The sequence below is a fragment of the Semicossyphus pulcher genome, unplaced genomic scaffold (genome assembly GCF_022749685.1).
Source record: "Semicossyphus pulcher isolate SPU_LCO1_2020_fin unplaced genomic scaffold, fSemPul1.0.p SCAF_20, whole genome shotgun sequence".
NCBI lineage: Eukaryota > Metazoa > Chordata > Actinopteri > Labriformes > Labridae > Semicossyphus > Semicossyphus pulcher.
In genome coordinates, this window is record NW_027211694.1 from 2679349 (window position 1) to 2706283 (window position 26935).

At 44.4% G+C, this 26935-nt stretch overlaps 1 protein-coding gene across 13 annotated transcripts in view; it reads right to left on the minus strand.

Moving 5' to 3' along the window:
• Positions 1–26935, minus strand: part of celf2 (cugbp, Elav-like family member 2) — a 226730-nt gene that overhangs the window by 32991 nt on the left and 166804 nt on the right. For all 13 annotated transcript variants that reach the window (XM_069670725.1, XM_069670727.1, XM_069670726.1 and 10 more), the window contains 3 exons: positions 23917–23965; positions 18261–18395; positions 12185–12264 (listed from right to left, as the gene is read on the minus strand). In XM_069670725.1, the coding sequence (XP_069526826.1) occupies positions 12185–12264; positions 18261–18395; positions 23917–23965 (264 nt within the window). The remainder of the gene's footprint in view (positions 1–12184; positions 12265–18260; positions 18396–23916; positions 23966–26935) is intronic.

The window sequence follows — 26935 nt, forward strand, 5'->3', positions numbered from 1 at the left end:
CACACACACACACACACACACACACACACACGCAGTGACACACACACACACACACACACACTTAGAGTCACACAGGAAGCTTGACTCTAAAGCCGGTGGGCTTTCTTCTTTCCCCCCACAAGGGCTCAGTTATCTCTGAGTCCAGAACGCTTTCACCAGAAACAGATTTCCCGACTTCTCCAACTATTTCATCAGCTCCACGAAGAGAGACTTGATGTGTGTGTGTGTTAGTGTGTGTGTGTGTGTGTGTGTGTGTGTGTGTGTGTGTGTGTGTGTGTGTGTGTGTGTGTTAGGGAGACATGGAGAGATTGATTGGGATGACCAGAGACAGAGGTTGAGAGGGAGATTTAGAGATTTTGGACGGACAGAAAAAGTGTTTGTAATTGTCCGAATGTCTGGGCCTCTGAGGAGCAGCCTGTGTGTGTGTGTGTGTGTGTGTGTGTGTGTGTGTGTGTGTGTGTGTGTGTGATGAATTTAATGTCACACACACATTAGAAGGAAAAATACCAAAACAAACGCTCCTGATAAAAGTTGACGGCTGAAACACAGCGAAGCTGAAACATAATCTATCACACCACAGCGCTGCTCGGCGCCGAATCAAAGCCTGACTGGGGGCGAATCCGTTGGAAACAAAGACGATCTGCCACCCGAGAGTTAAAAGCTTTTGATTGAAACATTTTTAGTTTGAGGCACGATCCGTTCTCTGCAGGGGGAGAGCGGGGAATCGGCTACTCTGCAGATCGCACGGCGCACAGTCAGAGCGGAGGTGCACGTGAAGGTGTGTGTAACCGAGTGTGTGTGCAGCCGTGTTTTCTTGCATGTGACAGACTGAGGTTGATGCATGCACTCTGACATATCAATCAATTAAATCATCTTCTTCTTATTAAATCAATGCAATCATAAACTTCTCTTTTTAATCTCAACTTTGAGCCTCTTTCAGAACTTATAGTACTGATGTCGTATTTCCCAGCATGCTTTGCATTTGAGACTTTTCTCTTCTAGTTTCAGACACGTTTATGATTGAAACATTTTTAATTTTTAGTTTTTCTATCATTTTTCTAAAACCTGCATAAATTCTAAAACCATGAATTCTTTTAGAACTTTGTCTTTTTATTCTTATTTTTGATTTATTCTTTTTTCTTTTTCAATTTCATTCATAAAAAGCCAAAAACTTCCTCCAAAGTTTCGTCTGAATTGTCTGCAGAGCCAACGCTGACGTCTTTAAAAGACATATTTTGGCCTAATAACCATCCATAACTAATAATAAATATTATAATACACTAATAAATAAATAAATACAATAAAATAACAGAGAAAAAAGCAAAATTTGAGAAGCCGACTTTCATGCTTGTGATGCTTCGTCATCAGGCTTTGTGCAACAAAACAATAAGCTACATCCAGAAATAACAATAAAGGAACCTCGAGCATTTTATTTTGAAAAATAAGGAATATTTGGCAGCAAACAGAAAACTACAAGTGCACCTCAGTATATTCAGTCCTTTGTATTTGTATACATGCAAACCTTTTCCAACTGTGTGCATCTTTATTAAATCCTCACGTGTCCTTGAACATGTCTCGTACCACTCACATGTCCAATGACGTTTTGGAGTACCTTTAGTTCTCCATATAATAATAATAATAATTATAATATGAATGACAGCCTAGAGACGACAGGAAGTGACAATGCAAACAGCCTGCACATAAAGAGAGAGAGCAGAAGCAGCCTGAGGCTCAGCAGACAATCAGGACGATGATAACGAGGTTACGACAGAATTTAAAGGAAGCTTATTGAGTCAGGTTTGATGATGAAATGATTTAGTGTTTTAGGCTCGGCCATATTTACGCCTCCTCTCCTCCGTCATTTCCTCTCTTTATTCTGCCCGCCGACAGATAAAGGAGGGGAGGAGGCGAGAGGGGGGGGATTGCATTGGGAGGGAGAGTGTCAGTCCGGGGCCTCGATTCCCCCCGAGACCGGAGCTCCCTCTCCCTCTCTGCTAAATATCTCATTACTCCGGCTGACACCCAGCCAGCGGGAGGAAACAAGCCCAGAATGAGAGTCCTGCCCTGGGAGAGAGGCTGTGGGGGCCGGGGGGGGGGCTCCGCGCCCGGTGCTGATGGTTCTCCTGCTGCACTTTAAAGTTTTCCAGGCGGTTGGTCGGTTGGTCAACTTTGCCCGTAGAGGGAAATGCGGCTGATTTATGTCATCTGTTGTTTCAGCTTATAAGCTACAAATCATCATTGATTTTTACTGCGGGGGGATTTTTAAAAATTCAGCTCAGATTAGCAGCAACTTTTACACATCAAACACTGTGTGGCTGTGGTGATAATCAGCCGTGAGTGAGAGGCTGTGCGTGGGAAACTGTTTTTCTTTACTGTGTTTTTTAAAGGTTCTTTATGTTCACGTTCTTAAACAACCTTTGATACACGCCTCACTGCTCACTGTGCCCTCTCCTACAGCCCAGACAGAGCTGCTTTAAACCATATTACACCTAATATTCTGTCTTTATTATTACAGATATATTACTATTATTGATACCACTATACTTTATATTATAATGTAATTTTACTTTTATGCTACATTTCTACTTAATATCACATATCATACGACATTATATACAGATTAATACTTTTATATTGCTCTATACCTCATATTATACTGTACTATTTCATACTGCCATTAATCATGCTACGTCACTTTATTCCATAACTATCGCTGTTGTAAATTCCCTGTTATTTGATAAGACCGGGTTTTTTTACGTTGTTAATTTCGGTCAGGCACTTTGTTGGGCTGCCCGGGGTCCTAGCTTAGCGCGGCTGAGAACGGGAGTTATAGCCGTAACCTAAAGTGAATGCGTACGTGACAAAGTGAGTTATAAATAGATTTCTTGATCGTTCACGTGATCATAATATCGCGTGTTGTGCGCATTGTTTCTGTTGAGTATCAGCAGGGTTGCCAGGTCTGCGGTTTTCCCGCTTTTTAAGTGTTGCCGCGGGTGGAATTTTTTGTCCGCTGGTTGGGTAGACCTGTTTCTGAGTTTGTGTTATATAGCTGGAGTATAAACTACGATAGAGTAAGAGTAGTTAAGTTGGTTGTCTTACAGAAACCATTCATCCGTACATTCATTCGGTTTCCTCCACCTTCACCTGCGCTGCAGTCGACAATATAAACAACACTGGAAGAGTTCTCTGTGTCCGCCTCTGCTCTCTGACCGGAGTTACTGTTGGGGGTAAAGTGGTCCCTGCATTAGATATCACAATCCTACCAGTTTGTATACATCTTATTGTATTTTATTTATTTGTATCTATCTTATTTTATACCGTATTTACTTCCTTGCTTTTTTGTCTTTGTGCTGCTGCATGCATCATCTATTGTTTTAAATCCTTGCCTCTTTGCGTTGGCTTTTAATTCCAGTTGAGCTTCATTTTACTCTTATTTATTGTGTTTTTATTGTTCATTTTATTGGGTTCTTTAATTTGATATTGTGTTTTAGGACTGTACAGCACTTTGGTCCACCGTGGTTGGTTTAAATGTGCTTTATAAATAAACTGTGACTTGACATTATGTAAAATCACGATCACTCATATTATGTTATTTAATTGTAAGAAACGTGACGGTCAGGTGGTTTCAAGACATTTTAATGACACTATTTTTGCATATTCTAACTTTAAATTTAAATGAATTTACATTATTGCACTTTAAAGAGTGTAATTATGTTTTTTATGAACTTAATTTGCTGATTTGTTGATTGAAATCTTGCAGGGAAAACCTTTACAGTGTCCTGCTCGTGTGAGGACGATAAGAGCGACAAAAGGAAATCAGATATTAGTTGGAACGCCTACAATTCTTTTTTTAAAGATTATTTTTGGCCTGTTTATGCCTTTATTTAGAGAGAGGACAGTGGATAGTATCGGAAACCAGGGAGGTAGCAAAGGGCCGAACCCGGGGACACCACATCAAGGACTGAAGCCTCTGTACTGACGTGCAATTTAACCGCTGAGCTCAACGACCGCCTCGGGGACGGCTACAGTTCTTTATCAGTAATATACATACGTTTGTTTGTCTGCGCTGTGAACAAGTATAACACAGTGTTTCTGTTCAGCAGCCGTTCACAGAGAAATTCACATTGTCGCCTTCATATTGAGACTTCCCGAAATGATCCGCAGCCACATCCCGTCTCCATCATGTTCTCACCACCCAGGAAGCTTCTTTTAAGTCCATTAGAGAATATTTGACGAGGCAGTTAATGTTTATAGGTATTTGTTGCTGATGGGCGTCTGTGAAACCCTGCCGCTGGGTGCAATTACACTTCATGTTGTGTTAAACTAAATCCGCCAAACATCTGATTTGTTCTGAATTGGCCACTTTTGAACACAAACAGCGGGAGGAAACACGATGAGTCTGACTGCGGATGGGCACCACAAACAGCTTCTGAGGCCCTCGTAGGTTATTACCAGACGGGAACACACTGGATTTATTAATAACAGACACAAATACATGTCGCAGTAAAGGAAGTTGCATGCCATTAGCTGCAGCATCGCCTTCTTTCTGGTTTAACTTGAGCAGCGAGTTTGAGCTGCAGAGTCTCCCCGCCGCACGACTTTCACATCTTAAGGAAATAAAGTGCTCTGAGTCTCACAGGAGCCGTTCTCACCTGGAGACGCATCTACAGGGAAAACACTTCCTCTTATTTCTCTCTCTTTCTTACACTTTCTGACAAATCTTCTACACAAAATGCCTCACTTGGATACACATCTTTACAGCGTGTATCCTAAACTTTGGATCACTGACGGCGCTGAGATGTGGATGATGGCAATGTTTTCGACGCTTTGCATGCACCGCGTGTCCTCCTTTAACCCTGAGAGCTGTGCAGCAGAGACGGTCTGCAGGTGCATGCAGGTTTTGCTTCTTGTGATGTCATTCTTTATATTTTTGGTATCTGTACAACTTAAGCAAACTGTTTATATAATTGAAAAAGCCTAAAATGGTGATAAAAGCATTGAAAAATCTGCTCAGATTTCCCTAAATAAAGACACAAAGCGTATCGATACAAAATAACAACATGTACAGAATATTTCCAGTTTCCAGAACTTATCTGAACACTTTTTAGTTTTTGAGATATTCTCATTTTTATGAGCAGAGTTTAAGCTGTTTTAATTGTTTCATCTGCAATTAGTATATTATTAATTTAAGTGTTGTAAGTTGTGCTCAAGCTATTCTTTATTTTAGATGATTTGAAATCAGGAATATGCGAAGAATAATCTCACGGTGTCATTTTGCATCCATCTGCATCTTTTCTTTCACACAGCGCGTTACAGTACACAAGGTAATGATAACATAATGAACATACACTGTGATTCTGCAAAGAACAGAAGCCTGAGCTTTCTGTTGCAAAAAGAATGAAAGCTCTCGCTATTATAACTTTAACTTTATATTTATTTAAATTTATAACCTCGAAGATTTCAGTTTCGTTCTCTTTGGCGCCACCTATGGCGATAAACAGTAATTGCGGGAGCACACTTCCCAGATATCCAGACAGTGCTGCATGTGTGACGTCCACGGTTGGCTCCGGTTGTAACTCTTGATTTTCCTGGCTGACGGTCGCTTTCCTTTTCAGACTGTTTGCTTCATCTGAGCGTCGAGTTTGTTTCTTCTTCTTTGGATTTTCACTTCTTGTTGAAGTTGTATCTGTAGTCATCCATCTTTTCTTTGTTCAGCCATAGTAGATTACTGTTTACTCGCAACACTTGCAGAGAGCGGAGAAGCAGCCGCTTAGCTCCGCCTACCCTCTCTGGCAGACCAACCACTGCTGGCTGATGGAAAACATGTCACTAACTGGGCGCCGCTTGTGATTTTTTCCATGAAAGTCACCACAGACACCCAGTCTGTGATACTACAGAGGCTTTCATCAGTGGGCCATAGGCTCAATCACCATTGTGTTACCTCATTCGGTGATCAATAGAGACTTAACAGACTTAACCTAAATTTTCATGAAAATCTTTGAGATTATACCTTTAAAGGTTTTACAGCAACATAACTTAATGATGTCATCAACAAAGGAACAACGCGATGACACTAAAGAAGGAAGCCTGAGCTTTCTGTTGCTTGAAGAATGACGCCTCTAGCTTTAATAGTTTTTATTTTAGATCTATTTTGACAGGCTCGTGCACACAGCGATCTCTTGCTAACTGGTCACGGCTGACCCTGCAGCCCAAGCGTTTGAGGCACCATATTTACAGCGTGGAACAAAATGGAATGGCTTCATCAAAGAGGGGGTATTACGCACATTTTAAGACACATATATATAATGTTACAATGTTGGATGTCCAGACTAAACGTGGGTGAAGTTTCAGATCTGTCGGTAAAAGTATGTTGGAGTAATCCCCAGGCTCATCAGCTCAGTCTGCAGGCAGCTGTCAACGCCAGGTTTCACACCGTTTCTTCTACATGCTCTCAGCAGGCTTCGGAGAGCTGACCAATCAGAAGAAAGCAGGCTTGTAGGGGCGGGGTTTCTTAAAGGGACAGAGCTGACTGAGTCGTTTCAGGCTGTATGAGGGCCTGCACAGAGCACCAGTGTGAGAAAATTTTTTTATTTTTTTTAACTGTAAATTATGCTAAGCTACTCCACAGGTATCACAGAGTGAAAGATCAAGCTTGAAATTAGCATAATACCTCCCTTTAATGAATGTACAACGTGCTGACAGTCAAGGAGGAAGCCTTAGCTTCCTGTTGCAAAAAGAGTGAGGGCTGTAACTGTCTGGTTTTTAATTTAATTTAAGATCCATTTTCAGAGAGTTAAAACCTTCAACTCACACCTGTGCTGTAAGTTTGATGTCCTGACATCGTGTCACACCTGTGATTGACAGCTGGGTCTGTGTAGGCTGACAGCGTAACGACCTATAGTCTCAGAATTATACTGCACACACAGAAAGCACCTGGCATAATTACAGTATATTTAAAATGGTGTAATTACAGCGTATGGATCGGCTGTCATTCTGTGAGGCAGGCGATCACACCTGCTGTGACCTCGTCTCACCTCGCGCGCGCACGCACACACAAAAAGTCAAACTTTTCTGTGACAGAAGTTGTGATCGACTTAACCAGGAGTTCACTCGACTAATAAACGCGCCTTCGCTCCCTGAAGCCGACTCTCCGAGACAAGCGTGAAGAGAGAGCATTACACATCGCTTCCCATCTTTCCCAAACGCTCTCACGCACACACGCAGAGTGAACTTATAAGCTCCGCTCCGTTTACCTTTAAAATCAATCTCTCGTCGCTTTCAGGAGACTCTCTGTGCTCTGAACCTTCAGCAGCTCGTTTATTCAGCACTCAGAGAGCCTTTAAATGTCAGATCATGTGATCCTCAGCAGCTAATGGGAGAGCAGGGAGGTGTGTTAACACGATCAAGTGTTTTATCCTCAAACTACCTCACGTTAAAAAAGCTTCTTCAGAGTCGCCTGTAATTTAACTTTTCAATAATGTTTCAATTTGTTCCTCCTTTAATAACAGCTCTTATGATTGTTCTTCTTCGCCTCCTTATTTAAAAGTTGTATGCAGATTGCACAGCAGTGTATTTAATGCACTTATTAAATAAGTTTTCTTGCCTTACTTTAATATTTGAGGCCGTTTCAGGAGCGAAGAAGTTGGAAGACCGCTTTAAAAAAGAACAATCTGAAGATCCGTACGTTTCTTCTACCAGCAAAGTTAATCAAAACAAATGTAAGCCTTTCTAAAAAGGGAGAGGGCGTTCATTTGTAATCCATGTTTTGCATTTTTAGGACAAAAGCGATGTTTTTTCTCTACCTGTGCATTTTTAAACGTGTCTTTCTGTTTTGCATTCATCTTGTTTTTGCACAAATTAAACTAAACTTAAAAAAGAAACGTGTCCAAAATGCTCCTTCAAAATTACTATCATACATACTAAAGTTTTTATACACAAAACAGCCCATCAATAAATATGTTTTTTGTTCTCACAATGCACATGGAGAGAGCATGTGGCAGAAGAAGCAGCCTGTCTAACACACTTTAAGATGTTGTAGCCGTTTGGTTGCATTAAGGCACCAAAACCATCCGGTTAGGTTTAGAAGAAGGAACGCTGTTAAGGGTTCAAATAAGGTTTCAGTAAAGGTTCATCTGTATGTTAGATACATGTGATACAGTATGTGATAAAAAGTAAAAATAGGTCTGTGTTGAGGTTTTGTCTCACGCAGGACTTGAGGTGCGATGTCCTGGCTGACCTCCACATCCAAGAGCTTCATCGCTCTTTATGCTCTGTCCACGAACAGTAAGTCCGGATGTAAGACGACGCCCCTTTTCAAGACTAGTTTGTTTTTATAATGAAAACAATTTTATTTGACCTTTTAAATAAAATCACATTTTCAATCTCTTCCTTCTGTTCTTCAGTAACACACTCACACACTTCCTGTCTCTTGGAAGCGGCCGCTTTGAGGACCACGGTACGATTGTCTCTTTTAGCATCTGTTAGCTATGACTGTTAGCATTTTTAAGACACGGCAGTTAGGCAGCCGGATGCAGCGTGTTTCCGGGGCGGATCTTTTGACTAGGGCGGCCCAACTGGGGCACTGACTTATGCAGGGGTGGCATGAAGTAGGTGTGTGTAGCATTTGATTAACCCTTCCTTCTAAGCATCATTCTTTAGGGACTCAAACAGAAGATGTGGTCAGAGTAACTATTTAAAGTACTAAAGAAATGTGCCACATTGAAATGGAAAGAAAGCTACAAGCAGGATGTTGCAGTTGTTTAACATAAGTCCCGCCTCTTACAAGGCAAATAGCCAATCCTAGTTTAGGATGGCCAATCAGACTTCAAGGGGGGCCCTTTGGATCTGCCCCTGGTCCTCGGGGACTCTCAGGAGCTTGCAGTGCGGAGGGCCGGGCTAAGATCGCTGAGAGCGCAGGAGGACGGGGCGAGCAGCGGGGCTAAAAGTTGAGACCCCGAATATAAGACGACCCCACAGATGTCTGTCACGGGACAATACGGTGCTCTTTCCCTTCCTGTTGTTTTTGTGGCGACTGCACACATTATTTCACATCCTTCTTCCATCACCGAACCTTACACGACCTCTTCAACAAATCAGCTCCTGATTATTCTTCCTGTCTCTTTTTTCCGGCCTCCTCTCTTCACAGTCAACAGACGTGTTTGTTCACGATTTAAACACGCCGCTCTGTTGTCTCTCATGCTCTACTTAAGCTCTCGTCTGCATGCGCTTGAACGCTCGTGCGTTTACGTGCGGGGTGGGTTTGTGTGCACATGCAGCGGGGGCAGGATAATGTGCGAGCGGGGCCTCTGGTGTGTCGTGGGGTAAAAACAGAAAAGGCGGAAACAGAAATCAGAGTTAATGGAACGCTGCGCGGCGGCGACGCAGAGCGCTGAACGAGTGTTTATAAAGGGAGTGAATAATGTAAAGCACAAATCAACACAATGACGCCACTCCTCCGCTCGTGTGTCTTTAGAGGTTCGATAGTGAATTACCTGTCGCGCTCATATCCACTTTCATTACGGCCTGACATTCAGCCGGGCGCGTGTGTTCGCGTGATGAGTGTGTGCGTGCACCTGAATGTCACAGCCTAATGAGAATGGATATGACAGTGACAGGGCCATCAACCAGCGGACAGCCCGGGCCGCCTCCCCTGTTTTTTCTCTCCCCTAAGTGACATGTGGTGCGTACGTGCCGGAGAAAACACACAAATGAACACACAATCTTGCTCTATCTAAGACAGTAGGGTGCAATAGAGCCAAGACAATAACCAAACTCTATTTACCAGACCTCATTCCCTCATACGGACCCGAAGTAATTACTTTTAAATTGCAAAACTGAGGAACATTAACAAACGGTTGCGGCAATTTAGGTCCGCCTGGGGCTAGACAGCTTGTTTTCAAATGGAAATGAAGGTATTTTGCCATTGTCCACTGCAATATCGTTGTGTTATGGTTTAAGGCTTTTTTCCTGATAAAAGCAGAGGACCCTGGCGGTGTTTACCGGGCCCATTGTGGCGGACGACTGCTCAGAGCGAGGATAATTCTAGCTTAATGCTAACGCTGTCGGAGGAGAGTGTCACTCCCTCTGCTGCTGCTCGCACGCATAAATCAACACAGACACTTCACTGATATCTGCAGTGTGACAACAAAAACAGAAAATCCCCCCCCGCACACACACGCAGAGGGAGGGGCATGCGTTCTCCTCATGTCAGGGTCACAGCACATCAATAGCCGCCGTGATTATCATGATCAGCTCTAATGAGGGGGCCACGGGGTGACACCGCTCGTCTTTTTTCCTCAACACAGCCTGTTATTACACTTTTTGTCTCCCTGACTCGCACACACTCGTCTTACACCATGTAATTCTCTCCCAATCACAGCCCTGTCATGCTGCCCCGTCTCCCGACTGACAACGTTGACAAGGGCGCCCTGAAAAACCGGAGGAGCACAAAAGGAGCTGCAGCCGGGTCCCCCATTACGGCCCCCGGCGGGGTCGCCGTGCAGCTGATGAGGTCTGAAACAACACCTGCCCGCCGAGGCTGGCGGGTCAAAGGTGCCGATGTTTTTGTCGCCGTTTTGAGACTCTGCCAAAAGTTTGTCCAAGTTGGAAAATGTGCGGCAGAAAAAAAGTGATTGATTTCACAAAGACAGAAAAGGAGCGTCCAATTAAATGTTTAAAGAACTTTTAGAGTTCGGTATGGGCCAAAGAATAAGACACGAAACTTTCCCGTCGACATACGAGCAGGAAAATCAAGAAAGCTGGAATGCATACTGAAACTCTCCTGATGGACCAGGAACCTTTTAAAGGCACACGGAGAACTTTTAATCACAGCTCCCAGACATGTCATCACGAGGAGAACTGTGTGGTTAAGAATGTCACTACACTTGCACCCCAATGGGGCCGAATAACCCCGTGAAATCCCCGAAGTTGAACCCCTGACTGTGCTGTAGCGGTGGCATCGGAAATATATGAACAACACTCAGTACCAATAACTTTACAGGTTCCTCCCAGCAGCGAGGAGAAGATCTGTAGTTCTGTAACACTACAGCTCTGACCTCCGGCAGCTCTTTGTGTTCTGCTAGCTTCACTAGAGGCCTGACAATGGCTTTCCAGTACTTTAGACAAGACCATAATTTCTTGCTGTGAGACGTATACACCTCACGATGGTAGGAAGACGATGGCTACTGCCTCTCTTACACGTGCTGTGCCTGTACTACTCTCGAAGGCGCCAGCATCTTTTTTCAGTTGATTCCAATGAGGACAGAGCGTACGCAGCCGCATAGAGATCACTCTGCCTTTTCTGTGCGTCCGCTCCGAGCGCTTCAAGTTCAAAATCTCGGTGCTGGTGTCGTCCCCGCAGCTTTTTCTCGGGCAACCAATGAGATGGGGCGCCACTCGTCACCCTGGTTACCACCAAACACGGAGGAGCAACTTGTTTTGGCTGTTTCTGTCTCCCCGGAGCTGTACACGACAAACCATCAGCATCACAACAGAGACGGAAACGCCCGTTTGTTGGAGCAGATCGGACGGAGACTAAATGTTGCTGGTTAAACTTGTTGTTGTCATAGCAACGAACCCTTTCTCTCATCCAAGCGCCCTGCCAGCACTTTTCTCTGCCAGAAAAAGGCGCTATATGGACACAGGGAGGAAAAGTACAGGAAATTTGGGGGCGGGACTTTCAGCTTATGACCTTTCTGATTGGTCGAGTACTCACAGCATTTTATTTTGCTCATCAATTTAAAAAAATCTGCAGCGACAAACCACTAGGTTTCATTTCTGTTCATGCTTCTATACATGATTGCAACACCAATGTCCTGGTGCTGTTGGGGATTCATGCTGAGCACCAAACAGCGTCCGGTTGTCGTGTAAAGACGCCGCTGCACTTTAGCTCGCAGAGGAAAAGCAGACAACAAAAGTATGTCAACAGCTAAAGCAATCGTTTAATCGGTCTCTATTAGTGCTGCTTGAGCCTTTACATTCATTTTACATCATTCAATTTGGAGTGAAACCATGCAGGACGGGTGGTGAAAGCGTGGCCCAGGCCCAAGCAGGAAAGTACATTTGCTTGTGACTCTCTCAGAGAGGTGACTCAGGTGACACAGATTAGATTCAAAGAGTATCAAGAGAGGTGTGTGCAAAAGAGAAAGAGATGGAGAGAGTTGAAGAAAGGGCAAGAGTACAGTACCTCCATAGTCTGAGACTGGTGCATGGCTTTGATTGCATTCTGTGCCATAGCTCTGGTGGAAAACGTGACAAACGCACATCCTGTAGGGAGGGGAGGGGAGGAGGGAGGGATGGAGGGACAGTGGAAGGGAGGAGGGGGGAGGGCAGAAGGGCAGGAGGAGGAGGAGGGAAGACAAGAAAGAACAAAAACAAGACAAAAGGGTTGGACACGTCGTTGTTATAAAAAAACCCAAACAGAGATTGATACAGAGAACAGCTCACAGGCGGACAACAGTGTTCTCAGTCGCTGTGGAAACAACAGGCGAAAAACGAGCACAGTGTCATGACAGCCACAACCTGAACCCAGTCCCACCACCTTGCACCCCATCCACAGACAACCCCAGACACCATCGGGGGCTTCTGATTGGCTTTTCCCCACCTCCCTTTTCCTCCTTTCTGTCACTGTCTCTTCTCCTTCTCGCTCCCGCACACTGACCCAATTAGTCGTACCTGGATTCTCTTCTCTCAATAATTCAACAATGTAAATTGGTCCAAATTTGCATGAAAGTGATTGGAATTCATTTATTGTGTGTCTGATTGGGTTCCCCCTTTTCTCTCTTTGTCAAACAGGGAAGAGATTTGGTGCAATTGGGCGGGCGAGCTGGGACAAAATATCTGCAGGGGCTCAAGAAGACAGGAATCAGATAGAAAATCAAATTAATTTTGCTCCGCAGAGACACAAGAAAGAGATGAGTGGAGGAGTGGTCGACCTCCTCCGTGACTGACACTGATTTCAACCAATCAAACAGCGCCAGACGGGGTTTTAGGGGAGTTTGTTATTGGTTGGGGGTGATGCAAGGTTGTGTTTGTCTGGCTGGTTAGGGAGTGATTAGAGGAGATAATGTGAGAAGTGCTTCAACAACCCCCCGGACTAATAATATGCTAACAAACTCACCAAGCCATGTTAGCGCAGCCAGGCCTGAACTGATTACACACATGCTCACGCACAAAAACAGACACACACAGACACGCGTTCAGGTTCGGCTGGCTGACTCGTGGCTTGGCGGAAGATAGAGGAAAAAAACTAATAGCCTGGGTCATCAGATAGACTCTCCCCGGCTGTGTGGATGGGATGAGGGAGGCGTAGGGGGGGGAGAGGAGGAATTGTGAGGATGGATAATGCAAGAGAGAGAGAGACAGAGCGAGAGAGAGGAAGTGGAGATGTGTTGAGAAATAGATGCGATCATTGTCCTCTTCCACCTCTATCAAAAGCCGGCTGTTGCTGTGATAGAACGAGGCTGAGAGTGACGGATGGTCAGTTTTTCTCCCGCTTACATTCGCGACACAGATTTCAGACAAGAGGCTTTCCCTGACAACAGAGAGGCATTTCTTCTCTAGAGGCAGTGCATTGATATGGACAGAAAGAAAAGTCTTTTTGTAGCAAAACTCTCTGACAAAGTCAATGTTTGCATCAGACTTTCAGATTAATGTGCACGATGAAAGGCAGCTGCGGTTTGCAGAGTGGACTGGATGCTCCAGGATTGATAAAGGGCCTTGCTGACAGCATTGGCAGCTTGTTGAAAGGCATGAAACGACCAACGTTCCTTCAGACGCCAAGGTGGAAGCGGCGTGACTTTGTGTAGGAAGGACGTTCGGTTGAATGGTTGGGCGTACAAAGCACCACTTTGGTTCCCATCTTTTCACATTGCGTTCTTATCTACGGTTGGCCATGGCATGTCATAGAGGCAAACAAGTTAGCGTCTGTTTGGAGTCTCTAGGACTAAGGAGGATCCAACCTATGAGGGGGGATGAGTGCGTTGACTTTAATTGCTGCTGAACCAATGGGAAAGCCATTGTTGCGGTTTAAACAAACCAATCGAAATGTGACCAACATGTCCTTATTGAATCGTCAGACCAGTTGGAAAGTTCTTACGATATCGACCAGCCAATGAGGTACCAGATAAAAGGATGAGCCATAAGGTGAAGGAAGAAGCGTCAGACCTCTGTAAAAGGTTTTGATCTCTACATAAACTCTATTCAATCTCAGTGTCATTACCTCGCGCAGCACGGACCTGCTTTGGAGCTGGTACGAAACTAATTCAAACTCTTTTTCAGTCTTTATGTCCTTGCAAGCTGGAGGTTATCGGATGTGGTCTTTCATGTAATGCTGCCTCGCTGACTAAACGTAAGGGAGGTAAAAAGGAAATAAAAAATGAAGGTTATGAGATTCTGCAGCTCTGACCTAGTAAACACTCCGATGTGTCCTTTACAGTGCCGCTGTGCTCGCTGGTGCTCGCTGGTGCTACTGTAGATAGGACATTCAAAAAGGGGTCATTTTTTCCAACTGATTCGGGGAACTATCTATTTCAGAGGGGCCACAATCTGTCATTTCACCGCTTGGTTTCTCAGAGGTTGTCCCATCCTCTGCAGGGAAGAGCTGCCCCAGAATCGGACCAGTTCTGGAGGGGGCTTCCATTTGGGTTAGCCCTCCCAGCTGGTCCCGATTGTTCTATTTATAAAGCTGGTCGGCGACAACGTCATTGGTTGTCGTCTAATGGAAACTCCGGGGTTTGTCTCCAGACTTTTTTTACCCTACAAAACATTTCTATCTTTAGCCGGTTCCTGCAGCTCGATCCAGTTGAAGCGTCTAAAAAAAGAATTCTCCTGCGTTGATTCATTAACGTGAAAGCTGTTAATGAAGAAAAAAAACACTTTAGAAGGCATGCTTTTTGGCTGGTTGGTTCATGTCTTATGTTGCGCTGCAGAGAGATGGCTTGAGCACTAAAAATACCTCCCGGGCCGCATTCTGTCGTCAGCGGAGAACCAAACAGTCCTTTAATGAAAGTAGGGTAGCTCCCAAGGCCCAGCCATCCACTGGTGGTGTGATCCATATTTTATTAATAGCGGGATGGCGGAGCTCTCTTCTGATTGATACCGCGGTTTAATAGGAGCTCAGCAGTGCAGCTAGGTGGGACTGAGGGCCTCTGGGACTTGCAGGCAAGTAGAAATCCTTAAAGACCAATTTATTTCCAACCTGGTTAGGATTGTTTATTTACCAGCCAGACAAAAACTGGACTACCAGCATTTCCTCTTTGACTTGTGCCAGCCGCTAAGTGGTTTCTATCAGTTCTACAGAAACAAGGATTTGGACATTGCATCTGAAATATTTATGAGGACAAAAGAGAGGAGCTGAAAAGGGATGGAAGAAGGAAACTGGGAAGGGAGAGAAGGAGGCCAATGTGGGATGTCTGGGAAAAGGAGGACAAATTGGTGCAGGAGAGGATTCTAGGACAGCCAGGATGAATAGATAGAGACAAGGAGGGTGGTTCTGTTTGAGGAAGCAGAGGAACATGGGAGTTTGAGTAGCTCAGTTAGAGGCAAGGATTGGTTCTACATAGAGACAACCTTGAGGAGAAAGAGAGAGAAGACACATTGAGAAAATAAGACTGAAGTCAACAATAAAACATCCATAACGCCCGACAAGCACAGAAATAAATATACGTGACGACAGATCCACATTGAACCTGCGCGACGATGACAATGACAGCTCGTGTGACAGGAGGAAGAGGAAGAGGAGGACAGATAGTTTCAAAAAAGCCCCTCCATCTCCTCAGCACATAGATACCACAAAGGGGAGAGGGGAGGGGGAGGTAAGGAGGATTGGGCAGAAAGTAGAAATGACGGGGGGAGTGAGTCTCTGGGGCGGAATGGCTGATGATGGAATGGGTCCTTTGTAACTGCGAGACCTAAAAATAGAGGTACAATAACTTAGATTGTATTGATAGATGAGGCAGCTGGTTTGCGATGGGGAGCGCTTACGGGATTCTGTCATTTTTCGTGGACCCAAAGTTTCAAAAAATCAGTTCATGTTCATGTTGGACCTAAGAACACGAACCTACGCGTTAAGGGATCGACCTTTCCCCCCTGAAGTTTTCTTTAAACCTTTACGTGTATCCCTATCCAAAGAACAACTCAAACTACCTCCATCTGAGTCCAGGAAGCCCTCCTATGCTTACGTGTTTTGACCTGGACCCAAGTCAAACTGAGGAGTCAACAGATCCGATTGGTGTGCCTGCTTTTTAAAAGTAATTGGCATTGGCGAACACCAAGGCTGTTTGGAGTACATCGTGTGGCCTTGGTGTTCGCCAGTTACATGGCACAAACACGCCATGAATTCAACAGGTAAAGCGGGCGATTCTCCTGGTGTGAAGGCAGCTTGTTCCCTTATTCCAATCATGTGACATTTTGAGGTTAAACTTGCCTCATTGGTCACTGATTATTTGACGTTGTAGCTCCTTCACTTGGAGTCGCCCATGAGCCAAATCACTGCTAATTTCTCCTCCAGTGTAGAGAAGGAAAAGGTTTGCTTTTAACGATAATATCCTGTGCTTTATTTTCTAATCTTTTCTTGGGTTGGATTCAAACCACAGTGCTGTTTTAGCAGCAATGGATTTGTGTCTGTAACAATGACTCTTGGGGGTCTTGTCCAATTAAAGAAAGGAAAGGGAAAAGACTGAAGATAAAATATAACCCAATGGACGCTGTAAATGCAACAGGCAGCATTTATTGGACTGCTGGTTTGAGAATGCCCCCAGCCTCGCTATGGAAGTACCAAAGAGCTTAGGACTGGCTTACGGTGAGGCTAAACTGTAACGGCAGGGAAGGTGACGGATATGAATGGAGGTTAGGAGGTCAGAAGAGGAGGAGGAGGAGGAGGAGGAGGTGGGTGATCTGGGGCTGAGGCTGAGAGAGCAAGAGGGGGAGAAAAAAAGAGAGAGAGAGAGAGAGAGGGATATATATAGAGCGCAAGCATGTATTCACAGTCGCCCACAACAGCCTCGAGATGTCGCTCCTGTTCGTTTGTATTCACTTCTTAATGTGACTCTTTCGAAACCTTGAAGGGAATCTGAACCGTTTCTGAAGAAGATGCTGGTTGAAAACAGAATCTGACACAAAGAAATATAACAATCACTGTCCGAGGCATTCTCCAACTTCTGTGTCTATTGGGGGGGCTGTTTGGTTTGTATTTAACTCTTACTTCAGTGGTCGTCCCTGGCAGGCTGCAGGCAACACTAGTTTGTGCAAGAGTCTTTTAACAGGGATTATAAGCTACATTATGCAAGCGAGAAGAGTTCTTATACACCATAACTCTGGGCTGAAATAGTCTTTTAATGTTAAACTCAACAATAGTATTTTGTCTTTTAAGGTAGGACTGTTTTGTTGATCCAAGAGCCCTACATTTCTGCCATGGCTTTGCCAAGTAACACGACAGACTCCCTGTTGGACCTTGACCAATCAGCAGCAATCAACCTCGAACCATGAATTGCTCAAGGTTCACTTTGATTCAGAACACCATGTTTGAATAAGTAAACGTTTGTTTTGGGGGTTTCAGGTGAAACAATGAAGTCACTGGCACCTTGTCCCTGACTATGTTTGAGCTACTTACAAGTCATGTACGGAGGCTGTGATTGGTCACTGTCCAACAGGAAGTCTGCTATGTTCCTTGGAATTAAGCCAACTAATCTAAAACTGTGAACATCCCAAAAGACAAAAACATTTTATTTTATCTCAACATTTAAACAGAATTTGAGGTAAATTTAAAAGATGCTTTTTTAAAGCAGAAGCAGAAAATTTAAAACAAAAAGTCTCCAAAGTTTGATGCAGAAAAGATATGAATCATAATGAAGAGAAAAATGGTTGAAAACATCAAAGTGAGCTGCAAATTATGCAGAAAAAAAGATAAAAAAACAAAGTAAATGGTTAAACTATAAAGAGAAGGGAGTGATGTGTATTTTGACGGATGAATTCCTACTTTTTTGGATGAATAAAGAATAAAAACAAAGAGCCCGTTCTATTTATTATCAGATGTAAATAGTTGTTATTAATCTAAGACAGCCATTGGCTCAGAAGCCATCTTCAACCAGCCAACTTTTCAAACACAGCAACATAGTAAAGACTTCCTTCAAGGCTTTGAGACCGAGTCAGAACACAAGTCAACACAACGAACGGCAGCGCTCCTGGAGGCCGCTCTGGTAATCATATTCACATGAGGAGCATTGAGAAGTGTGGATGGAAGTGAGTCTGAGAGATAAACACACCTCTGCTGAGTCCGTCGGGCCCTCTGAGGATCCGGCACTCCTCGATCTGTCCGAACGCGGAGAACATGACCCGGATGTCGTTCTCATTGCACTTCTTTGACACCATGCCGATGAACAACTTCCTGTCTTCCACCGCTGCAGAGCCAAGAAGAATAACAAACAAGACAGAGACACAGTGTGAATGGAGGGCAGGACTCCAGAGAACCTTAGAGCTGCTTTATTTAATATTTAATGTGTAACTTTGGTGCAATATTTTCTCTGGATTGTGCATTAATTTACCTGTTTCACATTTATCTTTTCAAAGGAAAGTTTAGATCTTAATTTAACACACTTTTTCTTACTGAGAGCAACATGACAGGATGGAACAAGAACATTCTCCCCCAGGCTACCCGTACATATTCAATCCGTCCAATCATCCATCCATCCAATATCTATACCACTTATCCTGTTCAGGGTTGCGGGGGGGTTGGAGCCTATCCCAGCTGTCATTGGGCGAGGGTGGGGTTACACCTGGACTGATCAGCAGACAATCACAAGGAAACAGACAATGTTCCACACTCACAGTCACACCTATGGGCAGTGTTTTCTTTGGACTCGGAGGGAACCCGAGCATGCACGGGAGAACATGCTGACTCCACACAGTAAGGCCAACTACGTCCGAATTAGGAACCTTCTAGCTGTGAGGCGACAGTGCTAACCACTGCACCACCGTGCAGCCCTCTGGTCATATTCCCTCTAGCTCAAATTACACAATTATGAAAATGTTGCATATCTCCGCTATGCAGATGATACTGAGGTTTACTTAGCTATTCCATCCTGTGACTATGGTATCTTAGAATCACTTTTTCAGTGGCTGGATGCAGCTAAATTTACATCCAGTAAATTAAGACGAGAGAGACATCATTGTGTTTGGCAACAAGGAGGAAAGATTTAAAGTAGTGCTTGCTTAAAGGGCTACAGAGACGGAAACCAAAGTAAGAAATCTTGGAGCTTTAATAGATCTGAGGCTCAGCAGCAGCATCAAGGAAATCATTAATCAACATTTTGTAATTCCAAACAAACACCAAGAATAAAATGGCTTAACAGGGACGCATTCATGCCTTTATTACTTCCTAAAAAGGCCACAAGACGTCCGCTCCTTTAAAACGCTTCTACCAGAGTTCTTAGGAGAACCAGGAGAGCAGTTCTTTACAGCAGATCCCTTTAAGGAACAGATTTTAAAATGCTGCAGCTAGTTTATAAATCAATCAATCATTTTGGACCAAAATCCATAAGTAAAGCAAATAAGCTGAAGTAACCCTCTAACTGTACATTGATTCTGGGTGATGTATAGAGGCAGCCAGAGCCCAGGTCCACATTGCACTGTAATTCCCTGTTTCTTAAAATAAGCTGAAAAAAAAAACAGGGAAGGAGAGAAAAACAAGTAAGAACAAAGAGAAAGACAAAAACAAGAGGGAGAAAATCCAGAAAAGTGGAACAATGGAGTGAGACAGCACAAAACGCCAAACAAAAGAAGCAGACAAAGAAAGAGAGGAAGAAAGAGGAAGACGACAGAGGGAGAGAGATGAACACAGACAGAGTTCATGTATTTCATCATGCCATCTGCGAGGCTCTGATCAATGTCTCATTATCACTTCAACGCCGACTGCTCGCTGAGACTCTCCAGCTTGTCCTCTCTCACCCTCTTCCTCCCTTCACCTCTCCTCCTCTTCCTCCTCTGTCCCTCATGGATTCCCCCGCTCTTCCTCCTTTCGCTGACACAATCCCTCCTTCTGCGGTGCAATCTCCAGGAATGTGAGGAACGCGAGCAGGTAACCGGTGAGAAACTTCGCGAGCAGCGGGGTTAAGACGGAGAAGCCAGACCGCTCTCTCGCGGAAACAATAAGTGCGTCTGTGTGTGTTTATGTGTTCCCACCGCATTCAATGTAATGCTAATCCAATTCATTTTTAATGAGGAAACTGTCAGCTCTTACCGCGAGGCGAAAGAGATAAGCGGTCTGTTGCACTCTGGGAAATCAATAGCGCACTTGTTTATTTTGCTGTTTGAATTGTTTGTGTGTTTAAAAAACAAACCGTCGGGATACGCTGCCAAGATAAGTGTTGTCTCAGAAAGCTTTAACTCCTTTGTACACAGCGTGAGAGTGTGTGTGTGTGTGTGTGTGTGAGAGAGAGCATCACTCCAGAGGAAGATTACCACAAGTCTAACAGCAATGTAATTAATTTACTCTGTGTCGATAGAAAAGAAAGAGAGGAGATATCGTTACAATTGACTGTTTCTGTTTTTCGGACCAGGCGCAGGCAGGCAGGCGGGCAGGCGGGGGGGGGGTGATAAGACTCATAAAGCCGGCTCTGGGATGAACGGGGAGCTGCAGCTTTGCATTCTGGGATAAATTGGAGCAGAATTGGCTTCATGCTGAGTTTCCAACACATTAAGAAAACACCATAAAAAGAAGTTTGTTTCTTACAGTACGTCTCTCCATCTCTCGTCTCCTCTAAACGAATGAAACCTCCCGGCCGCCATTCGCCACTGTAACCGCGGCTCTAACGCCGGGTTTATTAAAGGTCATTACCGTTAAGTGGATGGATACGTAACGTGCGGTCCGCTCCATATTTCACCATTCTGCCTGTGAGTAGTGGCTGCTTTATTAAGTTCCGGCGTCGTTCCCCCGACGGTTATGTCTTATAAAGTCGTATTCCGCCATATTTCACTGGAGCGGATGATGGCTTTTATAAGGATCTCTCCCCTGTCATTTTATTGTACTCCTCGGCAGTGGGCAGTGATTTAGCAGCTGGGTGATAATGCCGCTCCATCGTCAGCCATTTGGAGTTATCGCAGGCTCGTTTTAATATGTTCACACACCAGGTGAGGTGCTTTTGTGAAACTCTTCTGCCTGCAACCACGTTTTAATGGTCACTTCATCCAATCATGGTTTTCATATTCGGCTCAATTTCTCAGCTTTAGGGGTCAGTTCACCCGAATTGCAAAAACACACATTTTCTCATTTAGCCATGCAAATAATTTCACTTCTATTCGCCCAAATTTGAGATTTCTTTCACACATAACGGGAAAAAAACTGGAGGGAATGATGCTGTTTTTTTTTAGATTTCTGGGGTCACAAACAAAACTCAATTTACATTTGAATACCTGCGGGCGCGTCAGCAGTGAAATAAGCTGAAACATATTTTCACAGAAAGAAAGTAAAACGGGACTAAAAGGTCAGAGGAGCCGAGGGCTTCCTGAAAATACATCTGAGCACATCGCCTTAGCAACCAGGCTATTACGACCCATATATATATGTGTGTGTGTATATATGTAAGGCACGACGTCTTGTGGCTGTAGTCATTACAGCTTAGTTAAAAAAAAAGTCAGGAAATTAAGTATAAAGATCAAAAAAGTCTGCGTAGTGAGGATGCCGGGCTGGACGGTGAGTCAAACACAAGACTCTCACTTCAGGTGATTCATGCTTGTGTCCTGTGTCAATCAAAAATGACTTATTAATAATGTATGCATAAATAATATCTGCAACTTAGAATAATAATGTCTTCCAAAATAGAAACCCTGAAACAAACAAACCGATCGGGGCAGAAAACTTTTCGTTCTGTGACGTTAAATTACTGTTTTTTTCTCAATGGAGTCTGGTGGCTTTGAAGAGAGCGATGTAACAGCGGTTTTCTGGGTTCAAAAAAACACCTTGCTCCTCAACAATAAGGCCTCACTCTGCAGTGAGTCTGAGGCCATGTCCACATGTAAACGTAGCTTTTTCTCTGCGTTTTGTCCTTTTCATCCACACACAAATGCCGTTTTAGGTCACTGAAAATGGATCTGTTGTGAAACTCTGGCCAGGTTGGAGACTTTTACTCAGTTTCCACGGAGACGTGTAGACGGGGTAAAAGGCTCGTGATGTCAGGCTGTGCACCGTTATCTCCTTAGTGAGGCAACATTCCTTGCAAAACGACGGACGTGACAAAAACAGTGATGCTTCTAACCTCGCTTACAGGACTTTTTACATGTTTACACATATATATACGGTTACTCGTCCACTATATTGAGGAACAGAGGCCTCAGGATTTCCAGACTTATGATTGGCTGCGATTTTCATTTTCTTCTGCCGCCAGTTGGTGTGGCGTTCTCATGACAGCGCTTCTGTTGTGTTTTTGCGTTTAAGTTTGGACGGTTGGGTTTTTATAACCGCGCTTGTGTGGACGGGGGAAGGAGGGAAAAACTTTGAAACACCCGTGTAAGTGTTGACATGGCCTGAGCCTGTCAGTGGGGAGACGGTGTAGCTCAGTCTGCACGGACTTGGTAAGTCCTAGAACGGACCGGGCATGGCATTGGGGCAGGTAGCTGAGAGGCTCCGTCGAGGTGTCCTTGAGCACAGCTCGGAGCGTATATCTCCCCATTAATGCATGTCCATAGGGTCCTGTTATTGCATGTGTGTATTTCAGGCCTTTGTGTGCGAAGAATGTTTGTAAAAACAGAGTGAAAATATTGAATTTAACCTCAGGGGATTAATACAGTATGTCTTCTTCTTCTTCTTCTTTTAGTGGACGTACTTTGATTGGGTGCATTTGCCTCCAAGGATTATGTTGTGGTGGCAAAATCTAGTTTTGTGAGTTGCTGCTGGAGCATTTCTAAATCATTTTGGGCCCGTTTGTCCTAAATTGAGACCCTCAAAAGATCCAGTGTGGAGAAAGAAGAAATGCAGTCTGAGCTCCCTGTCGTTCTCCAGAGACTCCATGAAAATCAAAGCAACCAAACTGATCAAACTGCCCCTGGAATGATGCCTTGTTTCACTTTACAGAGGCTAAAGATGCTTAAACAACACTCGCTAACATTTGTGAACTATTTCTAACAGTTGCAACTTTATATTTATGAGTTGTTTTTAAAGATTTATGTCCTCAGTAGGAACCGAAGGGCCGGAGGCTGAGAGGGACAGACTGGATGGTGAAGTCCTGAAGTATTTATAGCCGGACAAACACACTGTTGGCGTCATTTTTTCATGAGATTTGATCCTGATCGGAGATGTATAGAATACCTCCATCCTCATCCTCTGAAGGCGCCGCTCTGGTATATACTGTCCTCTTTGAAACGAGGAGGATGTAGGAAGAGGCTCGCTATAGGAAATCAATTTAGAACCGGATCTGCAATATGTAGTTTGGAGACAGGGTTGGTGTGAGGACAGAGTGTGTGACAGTCCTCGTGTGTGTGTGACTGAGATAGATGCATTAAAGCGTGTGTGTGTGTGTGTGTGTGTGTGTGTTTGAGAGGAGTGTGCATGCAGCATGTTTGTTTGAGCGAGCAGCCACCGGGGAGACAGGCGAGTTCACCGAGAGGCCAAAACGATTCAACTCTCACTGACCTGCTTCCCGAGCACCTTAATAATTCATCACACGTATAAAAATATATTTCTATATATTAGCACGTACCCTCCTCCCTCTCTCTCCCTCTCTCTCTCTGTTCTTCTTCATGTCTCTCGCTCAATCTTTCCCCTCAGACACTCGTCCCGTCTGCCAGTCAGCAGAGAGCAAACACAGGCTGAGACAGCATTACCAAGCAGATTCAAACAGGCTCTTGATGCATGTGTGTGTGATACTGATGCGTCTGTCTCAGTGTGTGTGTGCGTGTGTGTGTGTGTGTGTGCGTCGGGCCTCTCACCGTTAGATTTCTCACTGTCTGCAGGTTTCATCTGAATGGGGTGGTGCATCTGTAGAGACAGAGAAGAAGGACAAATATGTTAAACGTTGGACGTATGCACAGGGATAAAAACATTCCAAGGTTGTTCGCACTAACTCAGGCGTCTCATCAGCACGTTCAGGTCATTAGAGCGCAGTTAGCCACATGTAACGTTTATTGGCACCAGTTTTGTATTCAACCGTGCTCGACACAAATATAGATTCAGTTCAGGAGATGTTAGGTCACAAAGCAGTTTTAAAAACACTAGAAGAAGAAGAAGAACAAGAGGAGGAAGAATAGGAGGTCCAAAGGTAATAACATCACAGGATAAAATAACAAGCCCGAGAACAAGCCAGATGAAGACGAGAACGACAGAGAAGCAGTCCAAGGCCAGGAAGGGGACGAAGACAAGTAATCATGACAGCTGAGCATCCTTCGAAGGACGCATTCTCGGAAGGGTGCATCATTTCCTGTTTGTGTTTGTTCGCCCTTACCCTTGCGTCACAAAATGCTACTCCTGTCGCCTAGCAACTGGTAGCTAGCTGGCTAACTAGCTAGCTAACATAATGTAGTTTCAAGGCCCCTTTTATTTTTTAACATTTATATAACTGGGTATTTAATTGAAACCAAAGACTCCACTTGAAGGTCGGCCATCTTGTTTGAATTGGTGCTCAAGAATCTTGGGATACGTTGGGCCACAAAGGCACATTCAGTGTTCCGACACAGGAAGTGTTTCCCTCAACGGACTGCTGACTCATGTAGTTACGCTGCGGCCATATTGTTTCCTCAGTTCTTCGATTTGTGATGTGTAAATAGGTTGAATTTTGTGCTTTGTCAGCTTTTGTAGTTTTTTGTATTTTGGTCAAGGCCCTCCTTAAATTGTGAGCTCCTGGAATAAGTCACAATAATCAGAAGACACAGACCTGAAGGCCTCCGGTTGTTCTGCATGCGAATAACTTGTATGTGTTTGTGCGGACTCAGAGATAAGACACAGAGCTACAGATTGCGTGTTGGTCGCAGGTGTAAACGGGGTCTAATGCCTGCATTTACACTTGTCCTCTCAGATACTGAACATCTCTGTGATGTGCCTGAGAAGCCGTTTAATGGAGCTGAATGATGGATGTGTTTTTAAGGTGGCAGGTCTTCTTTTATGGAAAACAAGAAAACACTTCACAGATGAGAAGGCTTTGTCATCCCCCCCTCCCCCCTCCCCCCCTCTCTCAGGCCCCTTCAATCTCTCCTCCTCTGTCCCTTTTTTATTCCCTCCATCTCTCTTTCCTTTATGGGAGATTATGTGGCTGTTTGATCTGCCGAGAGACGAATGACAGTGATTCTCCAAATCTAGCCCAGTATCAATCACACTCAGAGTCAAATACCAGCCTGCAGAGTGTGTGTGTGTGTGTGTGTGTGTCTGAGCGTGTGCACGATATGTGTGTCCGTACGTGTGTGTGTATGTGCCCCGTCTTACCCATAACGCCCCTGGGCTCAGTCACGCTGTGACAGAAGGCTTTGATCTTCCAATTCTATCACACACCTTTATCCCAACTCTCTCCCTCTTGCTCTCTTCCTTATCATCCTCACTCTTTTTTTTTCCCGTCTCAAAGTCCTGTCCTAGACACACACGCACGCACACGCACACACATGCCTTGTCTGTCCCTTGATTAGTTCCCAGACCTGCCTGATGGGGGCAGTCAAGAGTTAAGGGGGAGGAAAGAAAGAAAGGATGGAAATGAGTGTCTGATCTGTCGCTCACACTGCAGTTAGCAGGTTGAGGTGGTTCCAGCCAATCATGATGCATTTTTAAACGTCTGTCTTGTGATCCGTGATGCATTTTTGGCCAGGAATTTTCATAACTAGGTTAAAAAAAAGTGTCTGAGAGAGAAACTAAAGTATGAAAGAAACCAAGTGAGGGACGACTTCTTAGGGGGGAATTCACAAAGAACGAATTGTGGGCGCAGATAGCTCCATAAATTGCGCTTCATTTGCACCCGCGATCTGCTCTGTCTCAAGGTGCGACTCACAAAGCAAACTGCACTATAATCAAGCGCAAACACGCCCGTAAAGTTTAGCAGATCCGTGCAGTTTGCTCTCGCTCTGTGTCTGATTGTGGAGAGAAGCTGTCTGCAGTGGAGCGCACACTGACGGATCTCAACTCCATGCAGAAATCGATGATGAGCAGGGAGAGGGCGGGGCAGCTCTTTAACAGCTTATTGGTAAAGTCCAGCCTCGTCAGGTGTTTGCTAGTTCCACTCTCTGTAACGCAGCTTCATTTTTTTAGCGAGCGCGCAACAGCAGCTCGTCCATATGATAATCCTCGCACAGCCCCGGGCTGATTGATCTCCTGATTATAATAACAATGACAAAATATTATGAACAGATTATATTTACAGACAAATACATTTTTGATCACACACAAGGTGGACTTGTTGTCATGATCATTGTAAACTGCGCCGCAGCTCCTACCAGCTCTCTGCAGGCGGTAATATTTTCACTCAAACTGTGCGCTGCTGTTAGATGCTTTTTGCCTCGAGGCTCATTTGCATAGAAAGGGTCCAAATTTGCCCCGGATGTCTGCGCAATGACTCGATTGACTCGGTTTGCTCTGCAGCGCTGTCTGGAGTGCATTTAACCCCCCGCGTGCGCTTGGAAAACCAAGTCTTTTTGTGTCATTTGCACAGGTTTAGCGGGCACAAAAGCCGTGCGAACCTTTAGTAAATTCCCCCCTTAGACTTTTAAATTCTTTTACTTTGCGATGCAACTCAGTCACACAAGTTTGCATTCAGCATGAGGAAAGAAAAAGGAAGACATAAAGGTAAAGACCCCTGTGAAGAGTTTACAGTGGGCATCGGATGCAAAAGTTTGTACAAGAAGAAGAAAACAAGAACAAGGTGAGAAGTAAAGGTGCAAACTTCACGGTGTTATTACTGAAGGCTTCTGCTTGCAGTTTCCGATATATTCAGTCAAAGTTCTGCATGTAGGGAAAGAAAGAAAATCAAGAAAC